The 26,651-nt window shown below is 35.7% G+C and overlaps 1 protein-coding gene across 1 annotated transcript in view; it reads right to left on the bottom strand.

Annotated features, from left to right (window-relative positions):
* Positions 1-26,651, bottom strand: part of LOC150098430 (valine--tRNA ligase-like) — a 382,977-nt gene that overhangs the window by 66,610 nt on the left and 289,716 nt on the right. Inside the window, exons 17-18 of the mRNA XM_090405873.1 lie at positions 25,451-25,555; positions 15,596-15,758 (exon numbers count right to left, since the gene is read on the bottom strand). Coding sequence (XP_090261999.1) covers positions 15,596-15,758; positions 25,451-25,555 — 268 coding nt within the window. The remainder of the gene's footprint in view (positions 1-15,595; positions 15,759-25,450; positions 25,556-26,651) is intronic.

Below are 26,651 nucleotides of genomic sequence, written 5' to 3'. Positions count from 1 at the left end.
TAATATTCCTATGCAGAGATACGAGTGTGTTTCTTCCTAGAATATCCCTATACTAACAGTAACTGTTGCGGAGGTTAGCTAAAGCCTAGATTTAAAAGTGTAAGCTTGTGAAAAAGTATTGCCACCAATAAATTGTATTTGAAACTAAAAAAAACTATGAGATGTATGTGAATGATCACTAAGGAATTTTATGACATTAAGCTTTATTAAGTGTTAAGTGAACTGTGTGAAGACTGTATTTCAGATAACTGACCAATGCCTGAGTTTGTATGACTGTATTATCAGAAGAGCTAATGCATTTGTAATATCTTAATTAATGATTTTGAACTTATGTGTATATTTCATCATCATCATCATCATCAAATTCCTGCCATGTACCCTCAAGGGGTGTACAGGATATGACAGTACTACATGAAAAATTTACATCATTACTAACTTCCTATCTACAATTTTCCTCCAAATCAGTCTGTTACTTGTCAAGACTCCAACATTATCAGATCTTATATTTCTATCGTCTAAGGCACTTTGTACCGTATCAATCCACCTATATCATGGTCTTCCTCTGGGTCGTTTTCCTGCCAACCTGGCAGAGAACACTTGTTTTGCTAATCTTTCCTCTCCCATTCTATTTAAGTGACCATACCATCTGAGATTACCCCTGCTAACATATTCCTGGATGCTGACAATGTCAAGTTCTTTCCTAATATCCTCATTTTTAATATGATATTGCCATTGATGCCATCTGTTCACGCCTCTAATCTTTCTCAGGACTCTCATATCTGCGGTCTCTAGTCTTTGGTCAAGTGTTTTACTTCTGACCCAGCTCTCAGATCCATAAGTTAAAATTGGTTTGAACACAGTTTTGTATACAGCTAATTTAGTGTTCCGACTAATTTCTTTCTTATTCCATATGAATTTATTCAATTGACTTCCCACGATACCAGCTTTGCCGATTCTGTTGTCTATTTCTATATTTAGTTTACCATCTTCAGTAAAAATTGTGCCTAAGTAGCTAAAATGTTTTACTTGTTCCACAGGTTCTCCATTCACAACACAGTTGACATTTTCAATGATTCTGCCTATTTTCATTGTCTTTGTCTTTTTATTGCTGACCTTCATACCATATCTATTACAACAGCTATTTAATTTAGTCAGAGAATCTTGCAGACTTGTAGCGGATTTATTTAGAAGTATAACATCATCCGCATAAAGCAAAGAGCTGACATTAACATCTCCAATTTTGATATCAGGTTTAATACCACATTCCTTCATAATGTGATCCATATAGATAATGAATAACAGAGGGGATAACGTACATCCTTGTCTCACACCAGATTTAACATTAAACCACCTTCCTGTACTTCCTTCAATTCTAACTGCTGACTCACAACTCAAATAAAGACTAAGTATTGCTTGATATAATGCCCCATTGACACCATATAACTGCAGCGTATTGAATAGCTTCTCTCTTGGCACCTTGTCATATGCCTTTTCCAAATCGACAAAACTTAAATACAGATCTCTGTTATATTCCCATGCTTTCTCGACTATTTTTCGTAAAGTGAAGATCTGATCCTGACAGCCTCTATTTGGCCTGAATCCAGCTTGTTCTTCACCAAGCTTTTCTTCCACTATTCTTCTCAACCGTTTCTCAAGTATACTTGCATAGATCTTGCCAGGAACACTCAGTAGGGAAATACCTCTGTAATTCTCACATTCAGTTTTATTTCCCTTTTTATATATGGGTACTATGAGAGCTCTACTCCAATCATCGGGAATTCGTCCCTCTGTCCAGGCTTTCTGAACTATGCAGTGCAGCCACTGTAAGACTCTTATACCACCATACTTCAGCATTTCTGGTCGAATATCATCTACTCCTGCTGCCTTTCCACATTTCAAGCCTTTGATGGCTTTTTCTACTTCAAGTATGGATATGTATTCCTGACTGCATGCCTGGTCAGTGTTTTTTATCACTCTGCTGTCATCACTGCTTGTTTCATTTAGCAGTTTTTCAAAGTAATTACTCCATACTTCAAGGATATCTTTTTCTCCTGTTTTCATTTCACCTTTATCATCTCTAATTCCTTTTACAGCACTCTTTCCTCCATTCCTAAGCTTCTTCAACAACCTCCAGAATATTTTGCCACCTTCTTGATATTTATTTTCTATATTCTTGCCAAAGTCCTCCCATGACTTTTGTTTAGCTAGTTTTACACACTGTTTAGCTTTCTTACATTTGTCTCTGTATTCTGTAAGAGTAAAAGCTGACTTATTTGCCAGGAACTTTTGATATACTTTCTTCTTTTCCTTCACTGCCTCTTTAACTTCCTGTGTCCACCAGGGAGTTCTGATTTTTTTATCTTTGCACACAACCTCACCACATGCCTCTCTGGCAGAATCAATCAATGTTTCCTTCAGAGTTTGCCACTGAATCTCCAAGGTTTGATTCCTGTTCTCAAACTCTTTCATTTTCTTTTCAATAATATTTCTGTATTTTAGTCTACAGTTTACATCTGAGAGCTGCTCAACTTTTATTCGCTTTAAAACTTTCTTACATGTTATTCTTTTCAATATGAAATTCAATTTTATCCTGCTCAAGACTAAATAGTGATCACTTCCAATTTCAAATCCTCTGTACACTCTGGTGTCCTGCACCAGGGAGAAAACATCACTTTCAACAATAACATAGTCAATGAGACTTTTCTTATTCCTAGCCTCTTCTCTCCATGTGAATTTGTGCACATTTTTATGTTGGAACATGGTGTTAGTAATAACCAGTCCATGTCCTGAGCAGAAATCCAACAGATATTTGCCATTATTATTAGCTTTGCTCTTTTCTCCAAATTTTCCCAAAATATTTTTGTATGTCTCACAATCATTTCCTACTCTACTATTTAGATCCCCAACAAGGACCAACTTTTCCTTTTTCATTGTGTCAGTTGCTTTTTCTAAAGCCTCAAAAAATTCCTCCACTTCTACCTTAGTAGAGCCTTCTGTGGGACCATAGGCACAAATAAGTCTCATTGTCCAGTTCCCCATTCTCATATTTGCCCACATTACTCTACTTGAGACTGACTGCCATTCAAGAAGATTAGCCTCGTATTTTATGTTGAATACTATGGCTACTCCTTCTTTTCCTTGATTGTTATTGCCTGAATATAACATTTTGTATTTATTGCTCAGAAAGATCTCACCAGTTTTGGTCTTTTTTGTTTCAGTCACCCCTATTATGTCGATCTGGTACTTATCTAATTCCTCAGCTAGCTCCATTTCTTTGCCATTCAGGCTTCTTACGTTGATAGTACCGATCTTTAACTCTGGTGATGTTGAGTTGGGGTTTGTTTTCAGATTTGTTCCAGTAGCTGACTTTTCGCTGTTCGCCCTGGTTCCCTGGCGAAAACAACGGGAGCCTTGTTTAACCGGGCGACGCCCCAGCCGGCATGAAATTTTGTCATGTTGTACCATCATTTTTTATTTTGGTTTAACCAATAAGAATACAATTTGGTCGGCTAAATCCCAAATTGCCAGCCCATCCTTGTTCGTTCAGTATCAAAGTAGATACCCAACAGGGTGCACCACGAGAAGGTGAGGATTGGACATTAGGTCAGAAGTCCTGGTCGGTTCTCCGCATTCCTTTAAAGGCTATGTGGAGGTCTCCTCTCAGTTATACAGCTTTGACCCTTAAGCACCCCATGTGTATAATTTGTGATTCTAAATTAAATGTTTGTTTTTGTTTATCTAAAGTTGTATTTTGCCTGAATCTCTTTTACTGCACCATTCATAAAATATTCGAACCAAAGTGGGTAAATTAAGTAAGTCAAATATACTCGGCCAGTATATATTTTAAGGAGTAATAGTTGAGGGTTGATTTATCTTCAATTCTTGAACTAATCCAGATATAGAGTGGCACAGTCTATAAATATAAATTTTCTCTATATTTGTATTAGAAATCAATTAGCAACTATTTTTTAGGTTAAGAACATCATAGTAGTAATCATGTCGGATCCAAAGTATAGAGTGAGAAGAAATAGGATCCAACATAATGATGATGACATATTCAAGTGACTTATAAGCCTATCCAAAAACTACAACCTTTTTACTCCAAAGTACCATGGAAGTTAAAGTAATGTAGAAGTAATATAGTTACCCTTTAAATTAAACTTGCTAAGAAATTATATTCTTGTTTATTCCTTTTATCCAAGCATAAGTGAAGAAGGTATGAACATGAAGTATCTTCATGACAAGGTTGCTTGTATACAGAAGCTAATGACTTCACATTAATTGCCTTACTATCCCATAATGCAAAGCACACATCCTTTTGGAAGTGTATAATGCAATGTACTGTGTGAAGGGAACTACTCAAAATCGTTTCAATCTTTACTGAGGTCTCATCAGTGGGAGTCAGACCCAGAAGAGATACAAAAGTTGAAGTAATGTAGATGTCATATATTTTCGATATACAAGTAGTGGAAAGGTATATCACCTGTTTGCTATTCAACTTTTCAGTTTCTATAAAAAAAAAAGGAGCCTAGTTGTGAAGACACTTCAGGTGCAAGCTGTTTGCTTACACTTTTGCTGGTAAAGGATTAAACAAGAATATAATTTATTTTAAAGTTTAATTTAAATTATAACCAAGTGAAAAAACTTTCTACAACTAGCTCTAATCCAGAATAGTAACTCTTACCAGAAATATCCAAGGATTTATACAATCAATTTCTCTGAAAGCCCTACATTAGTCAGACATGAAAAAAATCATGAGTTGAGGAAAGGGGAACATCATAGTGATGTCGCTCATAAAAGAAATGAGAAGTTATGCATAACCACACAACATCTCATCTACAAATCATACCATGGAGTGGAATACAATTATAATGCCACATGTGGAAGAATATGTGGGTCAAATACTTTTTTTTCCCCATAATGAGTAGGAATTTGCATGATTTGTCAAGCACTAATAATTAATATGCAAAAGGTTAGACAAGTCACTGTCCTGCATAGAATATTCCATTCCATGGACTGACGGGAATGCAATAATCTATTCAATGCTACAGTTACAAACTGTAACATTGAATTTAACTCTGCTGATATTCTCTGGATATGTAAAATTGTGCTTACACTTGAGAATTTATCTCCTTTATAAATGGTTTGTGTGTTTGCACATGCACGCAAACGTGCCCACACACATCTATGTGTAACTAAATGTGTAGTTTACTCTATTCCAACTGGTACAGTAGGCCTTAATTAATTAGACTACATGTCTAAAGTGGTAAACTGCAGCTCAAAGATGCATTAAGCATCAAATTAGTTCTATGTGTTATGTTACTGTTCATTTACAGTAAGCTGTAAATAAATATTCTATGAACATTGAGACAGCTGGTGATTATTTATTAACTTGTATAGTTACTGCTTTCTTATTCAATTGTCTCAATGTTAATTATTGTGTTCTTTCCTGAGTCTACAGTACACCTTCCAATAAAATAAGCAGGCTAAAAATTTGTGTTCCCACCACTTTGCTCACTACTGTGAAAGGTGAGACCCTTATAAGGGTCATAACACTAAAGATAACATAATCGTGACGAAATTGTGGACAAAGCCTTTTGCAATCACAATTCATGCACTGAATTCTCTGCCAAGATGGTCTCACAAACTGTATATTATCCTTAATGTTAAAGGATTTCCAATATTTTTTAACTGTGATATAATTTGTTTGCTTTATTAAATTATTCAAAGCATATTAAAGATAATAAGGTTTGAGAGCTTTAGTTATGCCTTGGTCCACTAACAAAAGAGAGTTGACGTGTGGTGATAAATTAATCACTGTTTGATGCTCAGAATATGTCTGAAGTTGCTAGATGGCTAGGTGCATTAGTTAAGATCAGGAGGATCATGAATAGATTGCCCAACATTTGGCAATATTCTGCCAATTCAGAATGAAGGTTTTTCTTGAAATATAATCATTATACAACCTTTCCCATTAGTATACCAACAGAAGACAAAGAGACAAAAATGATCTTATATATCCTTCAAGGTCCTTGGTTTCTGAATTAGCAGTAGGCTTCAATTTGCAGTCTTTCAGTATCACTTCTTAGGAGAAGGAGGGTAAACCAATCTTTAGCAGCTTTAATGTCAGATGTACTCTTCTCTTTTATAAAAATATATGTGTGATTGGGCCCCCCCCCCCTTTCAGAGAAATTGATTTATACAATCAATTTCTCTGAAAGCCCTACATTAGTCAGACATGAAAAAAATCATGAGTTGAGGAAAGGGGAACATCATAGTGATGTCGCTCATAAAAGAAATGAGAAGTTATGCATAACTTCTCATTTCTTTTATGTCTCATTTTTCATGTCTGACTACATTAGTCAGACATGAAAAAAATCATGAGTTGAGGAAAGGGGAACATCATAGTGATGTCGCTCATAAAAGAAATGAGAAGTTATGCATAACCACACAACATCTCATCTACAAATCATACCATGGAGTGGAATACAATTATAATGCCACATGTGGAAGAATATGTGTCAAATACTTTTTTTTCCCCATAATGAGTAGGAATTTGCATGATTTGTCAAGCACTAATAATTAATATGCAAAAGGTTAGACAAGTCACTGTCCTGCATAGAATATTCCATTCCATGGACTGACGGGAATGCAATAATCTATTCAATGCTACAGTTACAAACTGTAACATTGAATTTAACTCTGCTGATATTCTCTGGATATGTAAAATTGTGCTTACACTTGAGAATTTATCTCCTTTATAAATGGTTTGTGTGTTTGCACATGCACGCAAACGTGCCCACACACATCTATGTGTAACTATTAGTATACCAACAGAATGAAAGTCTTTCAGTATCACTTCTTAGGAGAAGGAGGGTAAACCAATCTTTAGCAGCTTTAATGTCAGATGTACTCTTCTCTTTTATAAAAATATATGTGTGATTGGCCCCCCCCCCCCCAATAAAGCCCAGTTTCACCAGCACTGAAAATCTTTTACCAAATAACTATTTTCAATAACAGTCTGCAACCCAAAGGGGAAATTTCTTGCTGCTTGTCAGTACATGTTGACTCACTACAGAGTTTTAAATTTTTAAAGTGAAACTGGTTTTTAAAATTATGCAGTCATCCTACACTAGCATTAAAATCTTTAACTTCACTTCCTTCAGATGCTTTCAGATATTCATACAGGCTGTGAGTTTTAGCATGGATTCTTCCTCTTATGCTGCTGTTCCAGCCATGTCATTAGCATCATCTCCATTATGTTTATTATATAGGAACATCACTGGGCTGAGCTGTCACTTACTTTTATTTTTTCTGTATTACTGCAATTGTATGACACATGCTTAATCATGGCAGTGCCCTGACAAGCTTCATATTTCTTCACAACTTTAATGTTCAATTTGCAATGAAAATATAATCACAGAAACACTCCAACTAGGCATTGTGGTTGGCCTACAGCACTAATGTACATAGTTTGGCCCAAAACCATTACGAAAAACCACTCACTAAGTCTTTTAATTTATTGAGTTAAGGGTCAATTATGTAAGCTTTATTTTATTTTTTGACTCTAAGTGACCATGTACTGTATTATTTTTTAATTTTTACACATTATAAGATTATTATTACTACTACTACTAACATTGTATAAGGGTGCAATATTGCAAAATAAGACAGTATAAATTGCAATCACACTGTACTTATTACTTACCTGCCTATCCTCTTCATACCTTGTACCACATAAGGCTGAGTTTCATCTATTCTGATTTGTAACTAATTCTGCCTCTCTTCACCAGTCATTTTTTGTTTATTCTTCACAATTCAGTTTAGGCATTCCTTTTTTCATTCGAGATCCACATCAAAGCTATCCTTGGAATTTCTCCTTGGTCTATTCTCAGCATACTAATAAAGCCATTTTCAAGCCATTATAAATTGATCACTGAATACCTCAACAATGCATGTATTCTACTATTTTCATCCAGTAACATCATCTTACCATAATCATTTTTCCTTCTACTTGCCACATATCTAAAAAACTTCCTAAGGTTTTTCTTTGCCTGATTTGTCACTTTCTGCTCATACTGCACTTTTGTTATCCTTACTAAGTGAGTCGATGAATAATGATAATAATCATTTAACTGATTATTACCATTATTCATCTTGTACTTTCTTCAAAGTACATTCTTCTTCCAGATTTCATGCTTAAGCATCTCATTCATCAATTTTACACCTTGCTTATTTTATCTGACTATTTTATTTGTAGACTTTAGAAAAGCATATGATAGCATTCATAGAGAATGCTTTTGGGGAAGGAATTTTAGATGAACTAGGAATACCTCATAAGATAATACAATTAATCAAATTTTTTTTAAATTTAGCATTAGAAAAATATATTTGAGAAATTGTAAATGATAACATAAATAGAACAGTAATATTAGGATGTGCAGATGATATATGTTTTGTTGGAGAAAATGCTGAAGATGTTTATTAATCAATCAAATAATTAAATTATGCACAAATTACAATCAAGGAGTTGAAAGTTTATTTTTCACTTGGTTAGAGTATAATAAAATTAGTTTAATCCTTTATCCAAGTGTGAGCAAACAAAGTTTGCGCCTGAAAGTATCTTCAGGACTTGGGTAAGGTGGTACAACACCAGGGCAACTTGTTGCAAAGGTGGAGCAAGCTACCAACACTCCTATCTCAGTATCTCCTATAATGCAAAACACATCTCCTTGTGGATATGTCTAATGTTATGCATTAAGGGAAGAGCCACTACCCAGACTAGTTTCGACCTTTATTGAGGTCTCTTCAGTGGATTCAGTATAGGTAGAGATGACCTGCTAATGCTTCTGCCTGGTATCTCCACTTGGGCCGCTCCCACTGAAGAGACCTCAATAAAGGTCGAAACTAGTCTGGGTAGTGGCCCTTCCCTTAATGCATAACATTAGACATATCCACAAGGAGATGTGTTTTGCATTATAGGAGATACTGAGATAGGAGTGTTGGTAGCTTGCTCCACCTTTGCAACGAGTTTCCTGGTGTTGTACCACCTTACCCAAGTCCTGAAGATACTTTCAGGCGCAAACTTTGTTTGCTCACACTTGGATAAAGGATTAAACTAATTTTATTATACAATCAAGGACAAAATGGCCAGTTTACCACTAATAACTGAAATTTAAAAGTGGCACTCTTTTTCAAATATCATATAACACTGATTATTCAAGATAATAAAATTAGTACAGAAATAAATGCCAGATGCTTTCAATAGATCTTATCATTCACTACATAATTTATTATTTTCCTCAATTCTATCAAGCAGAGTTAAAACAGAAATATACAAGACAATTATTAGACCTATTGTTTTATATGGAGTAGAAACCTGGAGCATAAGAGGCCAAGATGAAAAGGCATTGTAGATTTCTGAAAATAAAATCCTTAGAAAAGTATATGGACCTGTAAGAGATAACACAACAGGTGAATGGAGAAGAAGACAATCAAGAACTATATGAACTTTACAGATCCCCACTTTTAGTTGATGAGATTAGGACATGGCTTGGACATGGGAAAGAATGGGTGAGGGGAGAATAGCTAGACAAGCATTCAAGATGAAGCCTGATGGAAAGTGACCAAGAGTTAGACCATGGATGCGCTGGGATAATAATATCCAAAAAGACTTAGCTGAGATGGGAATCCAGGATGGAATGCTAGAGCGCCAGACAGAAAGGAATAGAAGAAGTTGGTTCATGCAGCAAAGAACCTTACAGGTTCAGATAGCTGAAGAAGAATGTTTATATAATTCATTATCTGTCATCTGCTGTGGATGGAATATTTTCGTATACTTCTAATATTTTTATTAGTATTTTTATACTTAATATTTTAAGCATTGTTTCAAAACTATTTCATTCAGCTTCCTTTCTTTGTTAATTTCCATGCCTCTGATCTGTATAATAACAATGTCCTGACATTACTACAGAAGACCATTATTTTGATTTCATTATATATTTGGATGATTTCCATATATCATTCAATCTTCTGAAAGCAGTAATTGCCTTAGTCAATCTCTGTTATATTCCCGTCAGTTCCACATTCAGATTTGGCTCCTAGGTAAGCAAAATTCTTAACTTCTACTATGTTGGTCAATTTAAATTTATCTGGCATCTGATGTTTCATTTAAGAGCTATTTTACTGATATTTATTACCGTATTTTCCGGTGTATAAGACACACTTTTTTATCTTAAAAATGGGGTGCGTCTTATATAATGAAGGTAAAGATTGTTTCCTCTTTTCAAAGTCATACGCACTCCCATTTATGTTCCAAGATCTTTGTAGGCAGTTAATGTGCAATCAAATTGATGCGTGACCTTCACGTGGCTTCTAGCGCGTCACTGGCTAAGAACTTGGCGTGGTCAGAAGGAGATTTTGTACAATTTGCATAAAGAAAAGCGCGCGGAACGTGGAAAAATTGTGAAGTGGCCAGAACTAGAGACCGAAGTTTTGAAATGGGTGCAAGAAAATCGGCAAAATGGCATTGCCATTTCAACAAAAATGATTCGTACACATGCAGTCAAAGTAGCCTGTGAGCGTAACATTGAAGATTTTAAAGGTGGTGCATCATGGTGTTACCATTTCATGAAACGCAGTGGACTTGTATGCGTAAAAAAACAAAAATCAGTCAAAAAATGCCAAAAGAATATGAAGACAAAATTATTTCTATATTATAAGAAATTAATGATGATAGAGAAGAGTCAGATGACAGTGACATGGATTTTGCCGGTTTCTGAAAGGTCAGTTTACTATTAAAAATTACCTATTATTTTATCCATTTTTTTTTAAAAATCATACTTTAAAGTTTAGGTTTTTTCCAGAAAATTGTATTAAATTTCTTGAGTGCAACTTATACATTGGAAAATACGATAAGTAACTTTTTCAGCTCTTTTATATAATGTTTCCAATTTTGCTTGTGTATCAGTTTTCTGATGATATTAAAACAATGTCACTAGACATTTAACAGCAACATGCATGTTAGTCTCTGTTATATGATGTTTTAAATAATGGCTTTACACATATAAGAAGAAACCAAACAGAATTTATTACTTCTATATATTTTTCTTAATATGTCATGATGTTCATTCAGGTAGAAGAATTGGCAACATTTAAATTATGAATACAAGAATGAGTCATACACAGCATACACCAGATATTTCTCGTGTCTCAGTTGCAGCTGTACAAGCATGAGGAAACACTATTAGAGGTCAAAGAAGTTGGTATATATGCATAATTAATTAAAAAATTACAAACAATTAAAAGCAATCACTTCCAAAAACTTAGATATAAGCATACAGTCTGTCCAATTATGATTAGGATGGTGGTGTAGGGTTTCACATGATTCATCTAAAACATCTGCATAGTCCAGCTCTTAGAACTATGATATCACAGATCCCATTTTATTCCCCTCCTTATAACCTCTTTCATAATCCAATCAAGGACTATGTTAAAAAATAGTTTAGAGATTAATTACACAATCCTATCTCACACTAGTCCTAACCCCAAACCATTCTCATGTTATCTGCTATGCAATAAAATATCTTTTACTTTCTTGATATCAGATGCTTTGCATAGAAGGAAGGAACGGGCATCAGAATTAGTGGTGCACACAAATGATTTGAATAGTGAGACAAAGAATGTGAAAAAGGATTTGAAGTTGTTGTTGCAGGGAGTGAAGAATAACAGTGTCATTGAGAAAGTGGTTAGTTTGTTGTCCAGATATGAAAGTAGTGAACTGAGAAGGAGAGCAATGATACTGAATGACAAAATGGCTAAATTGCGTCATGCAGAGAATGTTCAATTTGTGAACATATGGAATGAATTCGAAGGGAAGTTAGAATGGTTCAATGATGATGGAATGCATATGAATGGGTTTGGTGTTGGTCATTTGGAGCGACTGTTGTTTGCACAGGGTCCATACAAAATTAGTATGACTAAGAGTCAGAGAGAGGCTGAGAAGTAGGTTGTGGAAGGATGGGAAGAAGATGAACACAAAGACGTGGAAGTAATTATCGCAGAGCAAAGTGGTGCAGTTCAAAACAGTGGGGATAAGAATATAAATGAAAATCAGAGTCAGGATCAGGGAAACAGGGATGGTCAGAATGAAGAGAGAAGTGCACTATAGCAGAGAGAGAGAGAGTAAAGAGTAATTGTGTTGATGGAATGGCCTCAAAGAGTGGAAAATTGTTATGCTTGTATACTAATGTATGCAGTATCAGATATAAAGGGTCTGAGTTTGAAGCATTGATTGAATCAGTATGCCCAAAAACAATTGGCATAAGTGAAACTTGGTTGACTGAGGATGATATACTGTCAGAAAGATGAAGAGAGGAGGGGAAGTATTGTTAATGGTAGCACAGAATGTGTCCTTAAAGAGTCAAAGTGGAAAATAGTAGTATGTGTGAATATTTTGAAGCTGTTTTTTTTTTTATTTTTTTATGTTGTGCCCATACACTAGGTTGGTTGATCAACCTATAGTACATTAGTACCGTGTATGGGCAGTGGGTTGGGAAAGGAGGAACTTGTTTACATTTTATTTAATTAACTGTAAATTGTATTCCTTGGGAAACACAGCAGGTGGGAGACTGTTCTACAGTGCAGCAGTTGCAGGGATGAAGGAGGAGGAAAAGAAACTTGTTCTGTTTGTTTCTAGGTGTACTGTGAAGGGATGTTGAGCAGCAGCTGCACATGTTCCAATAAGCTTAGTACTGAGTGGAGGAATTACTGATGTTATTTCAGATGAGCATTTCCCATGGAAATATTTGTAGAATATACATACTGCAGAAACCAAATGTCTGTGAAAGTGAGGGGAGAGAGTTGGTAAGAGATGGGTCATTAATAAGTCTACTTGCTCTCCTTTGTATTGAGTCAAGCACTTTGAGAGAGCTTTTAGGGGCCCCACCCCATATGTGGGAACAGTATTCAATTGCTGGACAGATTTGTGACTTGTATAATGTTAACAGCTGTTCAGGGGTGAAGTAACGTCTTGAGTGAAAGAGAAATCCTAGTTTTTTTGAAGCTGAGGATGCAATGGTTGTGATGTATTTATGCCAGGAGAGGTTTGATGTGAGGGTAATTCCAAGAAGAGAGATCTCAAACTGTCTGGAAATTTGGATATCATCAAAAAGGATACTTGGAAAAAATGGTTCTTTTTTTTTTTTATGGGAAAAAGGACAGAACTGGGTTTTATTAGCATTGAAATTGATGAGGTTATCTGAACCCCCATTGTAGAATGGCTTGGAGATTGGAATTGAGGATGGTGATGTTTGGTGTAAAGTTGAGATCAATAGAATTGTATATCTAATGGAATGCTGTTATAGCCCAGGGAATGTGGAGAGTATTGATTGTGAAATGTTTAAATAAATTAGTTGGGCAAATAAAAGGAAGATGATCCTAATAGGAGATTTTAATTATAGGAATGTGGATTGGAAAGAAGAGATAGTGTATATACTAACAAGGAGAGTGAATTTATTGAGTTTCTGCAGGATAACTATCTGAAGCAGCATGTGATGGAAGCAACACGAGGTTTATCGGTGTTAGATTTGGTGATATCTTCACAAGATGTGGTTGTGAATGAGGCATCAACACTGCCACCTGTTGGTGAAAGTGATTATGAGGTATTAATTTGGAAGGTAGTCAAACAGGAAAAAGTTATTACGAAGAAGGTATATATGTGGAACTATAAGATTGGTGATTATCAGCTCTGTAGTCAACTAGCATCAATACATTGGGTTGATGAATTGTGTAGAAAAGATGCTAGCAGTGCATGGGAAATGATAAGGCATTATCTAACAAGCAATGCATAACAGCATAGCATTATGCATGGAGTTAAGCAAATAAATAGAGTAGGAGTAAGATAGATGAACAGTGAACTCAAGCAAGCAGGAAGACAGTTCGCAGAGAACAGATGCATCGCAATGAAGTTTTCTTTGTGATGTGGAAACACTAGAGAGGGTCCAAAGATGATATTTTGGCTACTTGTATATGGAAATATGACTTCTGCATTACTTCAATCTTGGTATCACTTCTGGGTATGGCTCCCATTGATGAGATCTTGATAAAGGTCGAAACCAGTCTGGATAGTGACCCTTCCCATAATGCATAGCATTATACATGTCTGCAAGGATATGTGCTTTGCATTATGGGATACTAAGGTAAGTGATGTGTAGTCATTAGCCTCTATATACGTGAAGTTACTTCATGCGCAAACTTTGTTTGCTTACACTTGGATAAAGGATTAAACCAAGAATACAATTTCTTTGCATCTTTAATTTATAGTGTTTTAAGCAATGATTAAGGGAAAACTTATAGTTTGGGACAGTGGACACCACAAAGTTTGTTTGTGAAATGAAAAATATGAATAATGTGTTATGTCATCAGCCAAACCATGGATGGAATTTGAGTCAGTGAGAGGTCATTCATGAATAGAAGAAAGATCATGGGTGAGAGTAATAGAAATAATGGTTGATGTTATCTCTTTTCACTGGAATGGGTTAAATATAGGCTTTACTATGCTGTGGGACAGATGCCAGATGGGTGTGAAAGACTATAAAGAGGATATGACAGATGTTAATTCTGGAGCACAGATTTTAAAACAATGGTGGTGGAAAAAGGGGGGGAGAACAGAGACCTTCTGGATCAGAAAAGTTGGTTATCCCAACTATTTGGGATTCTTCTGAAGTTCTGATGCAATACTAAAAGAGGTATGGAGAAAACTGTTCTTAGCAAAGTGGAAGATACTCTGCCTTGGTTATCAAGGCAGATGTTGGAGCAAAGAATCTGGATTTATCATAGTCCCTTATAGTAAGTGCAAAAGCTTGGCTATCTGTATTAGACAGCACAGTAAAAGCAAATGCTTTTAGCATATCTACTTGTGTGCATGATATAGTTATAAAAATAGTCACGATTTAAAGACAGCAGTTAAAGAATGCAATAAGGAACGAGAAGAGGTGATATAAATAGCAAATAAGCTTGAAAAAATAAGTTGGTAAGAAAAAGAAGATCATTCATCTGTGAATATTCTCAGAGAAAAGAAACAAAAATATTTTGGATGGTGATGATAATGATAATAAATTTTAAATGTTGAGAATGGCAAGTTAAGGTCATGAAATGTTAGCTGGCATGCATTTTCTAAAGAAATAGTTTAGGTGCTCTCTTTTTAGGGAATTTAATGAAACAGTAGATATGGTAAGGAAGGATGGGCAGGGAGTGGGAAAAAGTTACTCTACTAAATTAAAAGTGTATAGTGATCACATCAACATACACTATTTGCATATCCTTCAATAAGTAGAACCTAACTCCCCACCCAAACTTCTCTCACAAAATGCTCTCTAGGGAAAAAAAAAAAGCATGTATCAATTAAAAACCTCATTCTGGAGGTAACACTATGATATGGTCTTCAGAGGCAGTGGCACCACTATCTTAATTATTACACAATAATGGACTCAGATCAGAGAACCTATTACAAGTCAATCAAGTATAATATATAAGATTGTAATAATTATACATGTTCAATGAACATACTTTAATGTAAATTATAACAATTACATACTTTTTATATCATTGTGCTTTAAAAGAGCAAAACGTAAAGCATCAGAACCACACTCTGGAATTCCATTTGGAAATTCATTCTGATGACCACTAATTACTAACTCCATTTCTTCAGGAGAGAGATAACCTAATCTAAGGGTATCTTCTACTCTTCCTTTTAGATTCTATAGAAACAAAGTAATCAAACATTTGAAAATTTTATTTTTAATTTTTGTTAAAGCTACCTAGCATTTTTATTAAATGTTTGCTTTTGCTTCACACAAAATCTTCCAAATCAGGTTTCCTTTTATTACTTTTAAATAAAAGTAATAAAAGGAAGAGAAAAGAAGCTCCAGTTATATTCAATTACCAATTCCAAGAAACAAATACACTCTGAATATAGTAGCTTAATTAATATTTTCTCTAAGATAAACTTTAGTCAAAAATTTATAAACCCTGATGATTATTATAAAATTCTAATTGGAACACGTTTTTTAAATTTAAATTTTATACTAATCAATTTAGTCAATTTTAATGAGCAAAAGCAAACTGGAATGCTTCAAATTTATTCAATGAAATATTTCAAAATGACATTTTTGTATAATAATACACCATTTAATCACTTGTATCAGAGACTTTCCCCCCCCCCCCCAAATTTAACTATAATGTGATCAGTAATAACCATACATAATGTGATCAGTAAGAACAGAGGACTTCAACTTAATCCTAGCAAGACAAAGATTATGGTTTTCAAAGGAAATACAGACAGGGAAGCTCCTGAGAAACATGTACCTTAACAGAGAAAGAATTGAAGAAGTCAGCAAGTTTGAATACCTGGGGTCCATTATTAATGTGAAGAACTGCTGTTCAGAAGACATTTGATGACTAGGAATGACTAAAACAACAGTCAGCAACTTGTCTAAAATCTGGAAGCATAGATCTGTCTCCACAGGAACAAAATTGAGGATTCTGGACATAGTTGTTTTTACAATACCAACTTATGAATGGGAGATCTGGAACATAAAGCAGACTGATAAGAAAAGGATAGTTGCTTTTTGAGATGTAGTGCTAGAGAAGACTGCTGAGGATATCATATACTGAAAGGCAGTCAAATGGATGGAAAAGATCGACAGAACTTTAAGTCTCCTTACAGATATTGGCAGAAGAAAGCTGAAATATCTTGGACACATTGAAAAGATGGGAGGAGGACTTCTCAAACCAGTAATAGAAGGTGTATCTGGAGCGGCTAATTTTCAGAGTTGACATCTCCAGAAAGGTACGTATGAAAGGACAACCTGGCGAGGATTGGTGTGGAACATTACCAAGGAAAGGAGTGACCATATGGCATCTGATGATGTTCAATGAGCTGTTTAATGGGAAAACGAACAGTACTAATTTATTATTATTAAATAGGCAGAAGTATACAAGGTGTGACAAGTTAATTCCTGGAATGACCGTATAGTATCACCAGTGTGGTGATTTGGTTGGAGTCACGTGAATAATCGTGTTTGTATACATCTTTTAACCAATGCATGCATAAATCTCAAGCCGACAGAGCCATTTGGTAGTTGGCTATTGCAAAAACATAGAGATCTGTGTGTAAACTTTGCCAAAAAATGTGTGATCGAAATTTGGAGCAGCATGTTAACATCAAATTTTGTGTGAAAGCTATTGAAACATTGTTGAAAGTGGTATATGGTGTGGATGCTCTGAAAGAGTCAAGTGTCTTTGAATGGCATAAGAGAAGATGTGAACGATGATCCCAGAAGTGGGCAGCTAAAAACAAAAATGATGGATGCAAATATGAACAGAGTGTAAGATTTGGTATGTGACAGACGATTAAGTGTGAGATTAATGGCTGATGAATTGCAAATGAATAGAAAAACAGTCAGGGTAATTTTAATTGAAGAACTGGGTATGTGAAAGATTTCGAAAGAACCACGACAGTGCACCAAGCCATAGTGCGCGCATCATGAGAGTTTCTGGTCAAAAAATCGATTACCAAATTAGGCCATCCTGCTTATTCACCCAATTCAGCTTCCTGTGATTTCTGGCTGTTTCCAAAATTAAACACTGAGCTAAAAGGACGAAGATTTTCTGACATCACTGATATCCAGCATAATGTGATAAAGGAACTAAAGAGTATTCCGGAAAGAGTTACAGGACTGTTTCTGTTTAAACCAGTGTATAAATGCACAAGGGGACTACTTCAAAGTGGCGACAGTAGCCACTAATGTATAGTTCCGAACAAAGGTTTTTTACAGGTGCATTTCAGGAATTAAATTGTCACACCTTATACACTAAAAATCTACAGCGAATAAAATGGTTTCATGTTATAACTTTGTAAAAACAGATGACTCTCTTTTGGCTAGTGTATATTTCTTGAATATTAATACAAGTAAAATACACGCTGCTTTAATTCATTTTTCATGAAATCTAATTTATATTATTCAGCTTTTAAATAAAATTACACAATCCTGCTAAATGATCATCCATACTAGAATTCATACATATTAAATGAAACAATTTTAATGTACAAATGTTTCTGAAATTTTATTGTAATAGTGTACAGTATATTATTGTACAGTATGGAGCACAAAAAACAGTACGAAATAACTACAACGATATATGTTATGAAGTAAAATTCAGTTTTTTTTTTTTTTTTTTGCATCATATAGTATTATTAAATGCCTGATAACATAAAAGTGGCCAGGAAATGAATTTAATTTACTTAGTGCAATGTATATGACTGATTAATCTAAGCATCAGTTAATCTTAGTATTATGTGCATTCTCGCAAAATGACCGCAAAACCAAAACTTAATTGCTCTCCATGTGTGCATTTACTTGTCATGCCAAATTATGAGTAAATCATTCTTGTAAAAAATGTTTTCTTTGCAAGCATTTTAAAAAATATATGTGACCTACAGATTTACAAAGTAACTGTAAATACAAATTTCCTGTAGGTAGTTAACAGGAATGAAAATCTATGCTAAGATCAGGATATATATATTATTATTACGGGCAACTCCAGGGAGTTCTTAGACTCATCGAGGGAGGCCCCAAATCATGTTCATCACAACCATACGACATTCATAGTATCTATCATACCTCTCCTTAAACTCATTCGCTGTCACAGCATCCACCACAGACTCTGGCAGCCCATTCCACTCATTCACCACTCTAAAAGTAAAGAACCCAGCTCTAACACCCTTACTAACCACACTTTTGCACAGCTTCCATGGATGTCCCCTAGTCCTCCCACAACCAGCCCTGTTCTCAAAAATATCTTCTGAATTAATTTTATAGAAACCCTTCAGTAATTTGAATGTCTCAATCATATCTCCCCTCCTCCGCCTATCAACCAATTTTTGCAACCCACAAATCCTCTCACCTGCTATCATCTTGGTCACTCGCCTCTGGATCCTCTCCACTTCCTCCCCATCAAGAAGAAACCTAGGTGACCAAATCTGGGCACAGTAGTCGAGATGGGGTCTTATCAAGGCTCGATACAGAGGAACAATAACCTGCTTGTCAACGTATTCTTCAGCAACCAAGTGATTTGATGAGCTGATTTGGCCACTTTTGCAATGTCCCTCCTAAACTTCAACTCCTTATCCACCAACACTCCTAAATCTCGTGCCTCATCAATTTCCTGGAGTACAGTTCCACCAATGTAGTAATCTGCTGCTAATCTTTTCACCCCAAAATGTATAACCTTACATTTTGCCACATTAAATTGACATCCATTCACCTTAGCCCAGACCTCCAATCTATCCAAATCATCTTGCAAAATTTTGACGTCATCTGCATTCACTATTGCCCTACCCAACTTTGCATCATCCGCAAACAAATGAACTGTTCCTCTCAGATCCTTTCCTATATCATTAATGAACAAATTAAACAGCAGTGGTCCAAGAACAGATCCTTGTGGCACAGGCTGTCTTGTGGAATCCACTCCTGAATAAACCACTCTCTGATATCTCTCCATCAACCACCCTCCTATCCATCTCACCAACCCTATATCCATCCCCATATGCTGCATTTTAATGAGAATTCCATGTGGTAACCTGTCAAAGGCCTTAGCAAGGTCCAGTAGAATCACTGTAAACCCATTACCCTTATCCAGTTCAGCCGTCACTGTGTTATAATACGTGAGCAAGTTACTGAGGCATGACCTACCCTTCACAAAACTATGCTGTCCCCGACACAGTATCCCATTTTCATCTATCCAATCTTGTATTTTCCTCTTGACTATTTTCTCCAACACCTTGATAACGATTCCTGTTATGCTGATTGGCCGGTAATTTTCAACAGCAGGTGTCATCAGTAGGTGTCGCACTGATATGATCGTCGGCTTGTCAAGAGCTCCTGAAAAGATTATTAGTATTTTATGTTATCATTGGCAATTTTACTAGAATTTTACGTAGTATTGTTTGCTTTTCATTTCTTGGTGTGTCTGTGCAATTTTTGTGTGTTTTCTATGTTATTTTAATTATTATTTTTAAGATAAGATAGCATCCATATGGCACCGATGAAAAAAAAAAAAGGCGGCCAGGTCAGCATGTTTGTTTAAGAGTTTTGATATAAAAAAGTTTATGCAGTGTGCTGTCTGTGAGATGTATGCTTTGCAAAGAGCGGCGGGAGTCTGGTTAGATGGTGATAGTGGAGTTAATATGTGCAGAAAGTGTAAGGAGAATGAGGATCTAAAACGTGTTTCGGGTGGCGAGAGTGATATTGTTAAAGAAAGTCAGAATATAGAAAATAGTGATGTGATAAAGAATTGCGAGGTAGTACCAGATAGGTGTGAGAGCGTTATTGAAAGTGTAAATGAAGGTAGAAATATAGAATGAATCGATGATCTAAATGATAATGAAAATGGTGAGATAGATGCAAGTAGTGAAATCGCACAGTCGAGCGGAGCGATACACAGAGCAAAGCAGCAACTGGAACGTATGGAAGAATGTGTACTGAACGTACCGACTAATAAACGGCGAAAGTCTGTTACGAAAAATAAGAGAATGTTCGTAAACGTAAATAAAATGAAGGAGCGAGTGCTGTATGGAGATTCGCTATTAAGAGGTGTGATAGTTGAGAGTTTGACGAAATCGTACCAACCGGGTGCGAACATAAAGGACGTCAGCGAGTCTATTAGAGCGCAAAAACAGAGGGTGAAAGAGATAGTCGTGGATTGATAGTCATGGCAGGAACAAATGATTTGAAAGAAGACAAAATGGAAATGACTGAGGATGTGAGGGAATTACTTGAGGTAGCAAAAGAGAAGAGTGAGAGAGTTAGGATGGTGAGTATTTTTCTGAGGTATGACAGTGAAGTGTTTAGAAGGAGGGCCATAATTGCCAATGAATTTATGCGTGGGTTATGCATGGAGAGTGGTATGGAATTTGTGGATGTGTGGAGTGAGTTCAATGGGCGATAGGATTTATATAAGATGGATGGGTTACATTTGAATGGATTTGGTGTATGGAGGCTTGAAAAAGTGTTGATGAATGAAGTGGATGTACAGACTCAGGGAAACTAGATTTATTAAGGGTGGGGGGGAGTAGATACGCAGACTTTAGGGAGGCAGTTGAGTGTATGATGAGTATAATATGCCCGAGCGAGTACAAAGGACAACAAATCAGAATGGGATAGTTAGTATAAGGCATCAAAGTAGGGATATGACTAATTGGCTTCTGCAATTCATGTACACTAATGCCAGGAGTATTAGGAACAAGAAGGAAGAGTTTTTGGTCTTGGTTGGCACTTCCAGGCCATAGGTTGTTGGTATTAGTGAAACATGGCTGACAGAAGATGATATAGCTAGTGGGATTGAATGCGACGGGTATAGTGTGTTCAGGAGTGACAGGGAGAATAAAATGGGGGGGGGGAGTGTTATTGATGATAGCTGATGAGTTGCAGCCAAGGAGTATAGAAGTTGAAATGCAGGATAGAGAAAAGAGCACATTTGAGGCTATTTGGTGTGAGATAGAGTCTAGCAGAACAAAATATATAATTGGGTGCTGCTATAGACCAGGTGATGGAATAGATGGTGGGGATAGTATGCATAGGCAAATAGAAGAAATGAGTGGAAGGAGGGTAATTATTATGGGTGATTTCAATTATGGTAACATTGATGGGAAGGAGGAGAGGACACATGGGAGGAAGGAATTGGATTTTATGCGGTTATTAAGGGACTACTATCTGCGACAGCATGTAGTGGAAAATACTAGGGGGCAGAGAGTGCTTGACCTAGTAATTGCATCTGAGAATATGGCTGTAACGAACATGACTTGGGAGGTGACTAAAGGAGTGGAATTTACAATTAAGACAGGGTACATGTGGAATTACTGGACTGGTAAGTATGACAAGCTTAGGAGTGTGCTTTGCTCAGTGCCATGGCATGTAAAACTGCAAGGGCTGGATGTTGATAGTGCATGGGAGGTGGTTAAGAAGTGTTTGCAGGAGGCAATAGTTGACTGTATACCAAGAGTGCGAATAATAAATCAAGTAGGGGTCAAATGGATGAATAACACTATTAAGCTTGAGCTGCAAAAAAAGAAACAATTGTGGAGGGAATTTAAGGAGAAAGGTGACCAGCAGGTGCAGGAACAGTATAGAGCTCAGGCCAGGAAGGTAACAAGGGTGGTAAGAAAAGCAAAAGCAGATTACGAAAGAAAATTGGCCATGCAGGCTAAAGAGAATCCCAAACAGTTTTTTCAATATGTTGCAAGTAAAAGGAAAAATGTTCATGACAGAATGATTTTAAAAAATGATGAGGGTAGGGAGGTAACCAAATCAGTCGATATAGTGGAATTACTGAGCGATATTAGTTCTGTAGTACACAAATGACAGAAATCATAAAACTAATGCTTCAAATTTACATTACTTTAATTAAAAAACTCAATTTAGGAAGGAATAATAGCCATATTTTAACATACAACAAACAAGGTATGCACTATGAAATTTTTTCATATAGCATAATGAACGAATGGCAAAAACAGACAGTACATATAAATGCTTGTTCTCTGTTCTAGCTAAATGTAGGAAGTCGAAATAAACATCGATATTTCTTAGCCAACTAAAGCAAATAAGAGTCTGCACAGTGAAATAGTTAATTGACAAAAAGAAGAATAAACATTGATATGGCCACAGCTAAGTAAATACAAACATAAGATCAGATATATAAATCATGATTACATCCATTAGGGTGCCACTGACAAAAAGTGATATCTAGTGTTAAGGGATAAAACAAAAATGTGATTAAATTCAGCTGATGACTGCACATGAGCACTAATGTATCGCAGGAAAGTTCAATTTCAGTTGTAAGTGGACCTAAGGTTTGAATTTTTGAAGGATCGTTGGAGGTCAGATAAATGGTAGATTACTGTACTCTGTTTTCCTAGCAATGTTACTGAATGCAGACAGTGCCCTTATATCAGAAGTAGATGAAATAGTTCAAATGAGTACTCACTTTGCCATGATTTATCAACCTGGTGTATGTATGTAACATAATGCACAGAGCTACTAGTACACTGGATGAAGTGATAGAGGCACATAAGAAGGAGATTCTAGAGCTGTTGCATAACCTGAATAAGAATTCGAATTTGAAGAAGATTTTAGAAGCATACAGAAATGGGTGGACAAAGGTGCTATCCTTTGCAAGGAACAGCATGAGTTTACTCAAGGAAGGTCATGTCTGAGCAATTTGCTCATACCCATACTGGTAACTGAATTAGAAACTTTGCTTTACTTTGCAGAAATCAGTCATTTCTGTACAGGTATATCTGACTGCCCATACTGATCCTCTTCAATTCCTTGAGCATAGTTCGGTGAGATATGGGATGGGACAGCATTCATTAAATGCTTTGGTCAGTTGTTGCATGCAAGAAGTTCTGTTTGTCTGCAAAAGCCTTCTCAAATGATGGCGATTTCATTCCTGACAGACTGTCTTAGGACTACAATTACACCTCTTAGACAAGTAATGTGGGTTATTTTTTCACTGATTAAACACCCAGGATATTTCACCTTTTGAGAAACCAGTCAGCTTTGCTATTTTCAATAATGTGGCTTCAGCCAGCCAGACATCAATAAACCCCTTATTGATATCTGTCTGGAAAAACAAAGATCCTTTGCTTTTCCCCAGTTGCAATCAACTCTACTGACCAGCAGCATTCTTACACCTGGTGATGCACATGACCACGTATTTTGCATATACATTGCATAAGTGACGTTTATGTAGTTGCACAAAGGTTTCTGATTCAGTAGCTAGTATGTGCATTTTATAGTAATGTTAAAGCTGAGTTGAATATGCTATGATACTGTTATACTTTGCTTAAGGCATTTGACAGGATACCACCTAAATTGCTGTTGCATAAACTAGAGAATATGATATCGGAATATAAACCATTGGCTTGGATAAGTGGGTGGCTGATGAACAAGTATCAGAAAGTGGGTATATGGGAAATGTGAATCTGCCAGATTTAAAGTGATCAGTGGTATGACTCAGGAATCAATCCATGAAACATTGTTTAATCTACACATTAATGATATGAGAAAGGAGTTGACAGGAGATCTTCAGTTGTTTGCTGAGATGCAAATTAAGCAGGGAAGTCACAGATGCAACTGATATACAGCATTTATAAGGTGATTTGAATAGGTTGGAAGTATCTGCAAGCAATGGTTATCAATTTAATTTTAGTAAGCGTAAAGTTATGCGCTGTGGCACATTATATTGTTGGGATTATGCTTGTAACTGATGAGGCTAGATATTTTGGAGTTATGGTGGACAGGAATTTGAAGTTTTTTCTATATGAAGTTCAGCAGTCATATAGAAAAAATTGCGAATACAATCCAGAGGATAACTGTGATGTTGGAACGAATATTGGCATATAAAGATATGGAAGTCATTTATGTCAAGCCTTTATATCCTGGACTATCATGTGCAGATTTAGTTTTCTAGGTTTTGGAGGGGATAAAGAAGCTGAAGAACAAGATGATATTGGGAATATGAAATGTATATTACAAGAATAGATCGTGAGAAAATGGACTGCAGACACTGGTAGATAGGAGAAATATGGATGATGTGATAGAGGTTTAAGTTTGTGTATGGTTAAGGAAGAGGCTAGAGCTAGATTTTTCACTCACAGAACCATGAGTGAGTGGAACAGTTTGTCTGTTGATGTATTGGGTACTTACAAGAAATAATCATATTAATATTATTATTATATTTTAAGATATAATCAAATGGTTAAGCTAATTATGCTACCAAAAACTGGTGTGTGAGAGAGAAGGGGAAGAAACAAAAGGTTATCTGAACCTTTTCTTCAGTAACTTATTAACCAACTTGTTGAAGTGAATAAGGTAGCTGCCTGCTTAGTTAAGTAAAACAAGATACTAAACAATTAATTAAGTTTTGGAATGAGTGTGGATGTCTTTTTTTAGGTGCATTTTATAAAATGTGAAAGCAGCTATTTTCTGAAGATCAGTCTTCTCAAGTTGGGATTTAAACTGAATGATTTGCAAGGACAAAATTAAGCAAAATAATACAAAATTATAATTTTGGTGTGAATGCAATGATGCTGAATTACATCACCAAAGAAGAAGGTTACAGTAAAATGCATCTTGTTATGACCGTCTACAATTATTTTCATAAAATAATTGGAGACAGTCATAACTAGCAAAAAGCAAGTCAGTTAATTAATACTAACTTTTCATAGACCTTCTCACCATTCACTTTTAAATCTTATATGCTTGAAGTCCACTACATATATTTAAATAAATTAAAGTGCACCCAAACATAAAAAAATATTCTAAAACTTCCATTATTCCTCTACTGACACTTACCATATTAAAAACTAGAAATTTTAAAGAAATCATACCTCCATTGAAATGCCTTGTATTATATCCAAGGGATCTACCACATTGCCAAGAGATTTGGACATCTTCTTTCCACGACCATCACAGACCATTCCATGTAACAGCACCTAAACAATTTATTTTTGTTTCAGAAATTTACTGATGTTTTCTTAAAATTTATAATGATTTTGCTTCACAATTTTTATCTCTGCAGCAATTTGTTGGAAAAAGCTGAGAATTACTGTATATGGGTAGGTATTTGTTAATACACTTCATTTTAACTAAATATAAAGAATTCTAAATATATATAAAGAATTTTTATACTGTATACATATACTTGTGCCCATACTCGTTTTATTTGGTGTGAAGCTTATACTGAAACACAATATCAATCATAACTCCCCAACTTACGAGCAACAAGGAATATGTATACAATCCAAGGTTAAAATACTATTCTGAACTGTATACATCAAGGATTCCACATAAGAAAGCCAGAATTTTAAATGCAAATCTTTATTTAACAATTAAGATACAGTAACATATTGTAAATGACAGTTTGGAGTTAAAAGCATTAGTTAAGGCGAACAAGTTCAATTTAAGTTCCACACATAGTACAACACACATCCAACTGAACTACTACATTATTATTATTATTACACACCACCTCCAAGGAATCCAGAGTCATCGAGGGAGGGTACCTACTCTACAATTCTCCATCACCACCACTCAATCCACCAACTACAGCGAACCGCATCATCTACACCAATGCCATCTACTGCCGCCACCACCACCACCAGCATTTCACAATCACAAACATCCATGCCCATGGCAGGATTCGAACCTGCAGATTTTTTGTTGGAGAGGCTGATATGCTAACCACTCGGTCAACCAGGAGCAACTTCCATGAACACTCCAACAATTTCTGGAGTAAATGTGGATACAGGATTTCTAATTTTGTTAACTTTTGTAGTGAACTTACTTTCAATGTAGACACTTTATTTTTAAACTCATAAGGAAAAAAGTAAGAGGTATAAGGTTTAAACTTGGTTGGGAAATTGGTCATTTTCTCTCCAACTACCAATTTAAGAAATTATTATTAGGTGACACCTCCAGGGAGTCCAAAGACTCATTGAGGATAGTGCGACAACAGCATTGAACGATTGATCCCGTCCAACTACTAACCATGCATATTTAATGATCACTAACTAAAGAAATATACAATAC

The sequence above is a fragment of the Typopeltis vanoorti genome, chromosome 15 (genome assembly GCF_054136105.1).
Source record: "Typopeltis vanoorti isolate ZY-2024b chromosome 15, IOZ_Tvanoo_1.0, whole genome shotgun sequence".
Taxonomy (NCBI): domain Eukaryota; kingdom Metazoa; phylum Arthropoda; class Arachnida; order Uropygi; family Thelyphonidae; genus Typopeltis; species Typopeltis vanoorti.
This window is presented reverse-complemented; position numbering and strand designations above follow the sequence as displayed.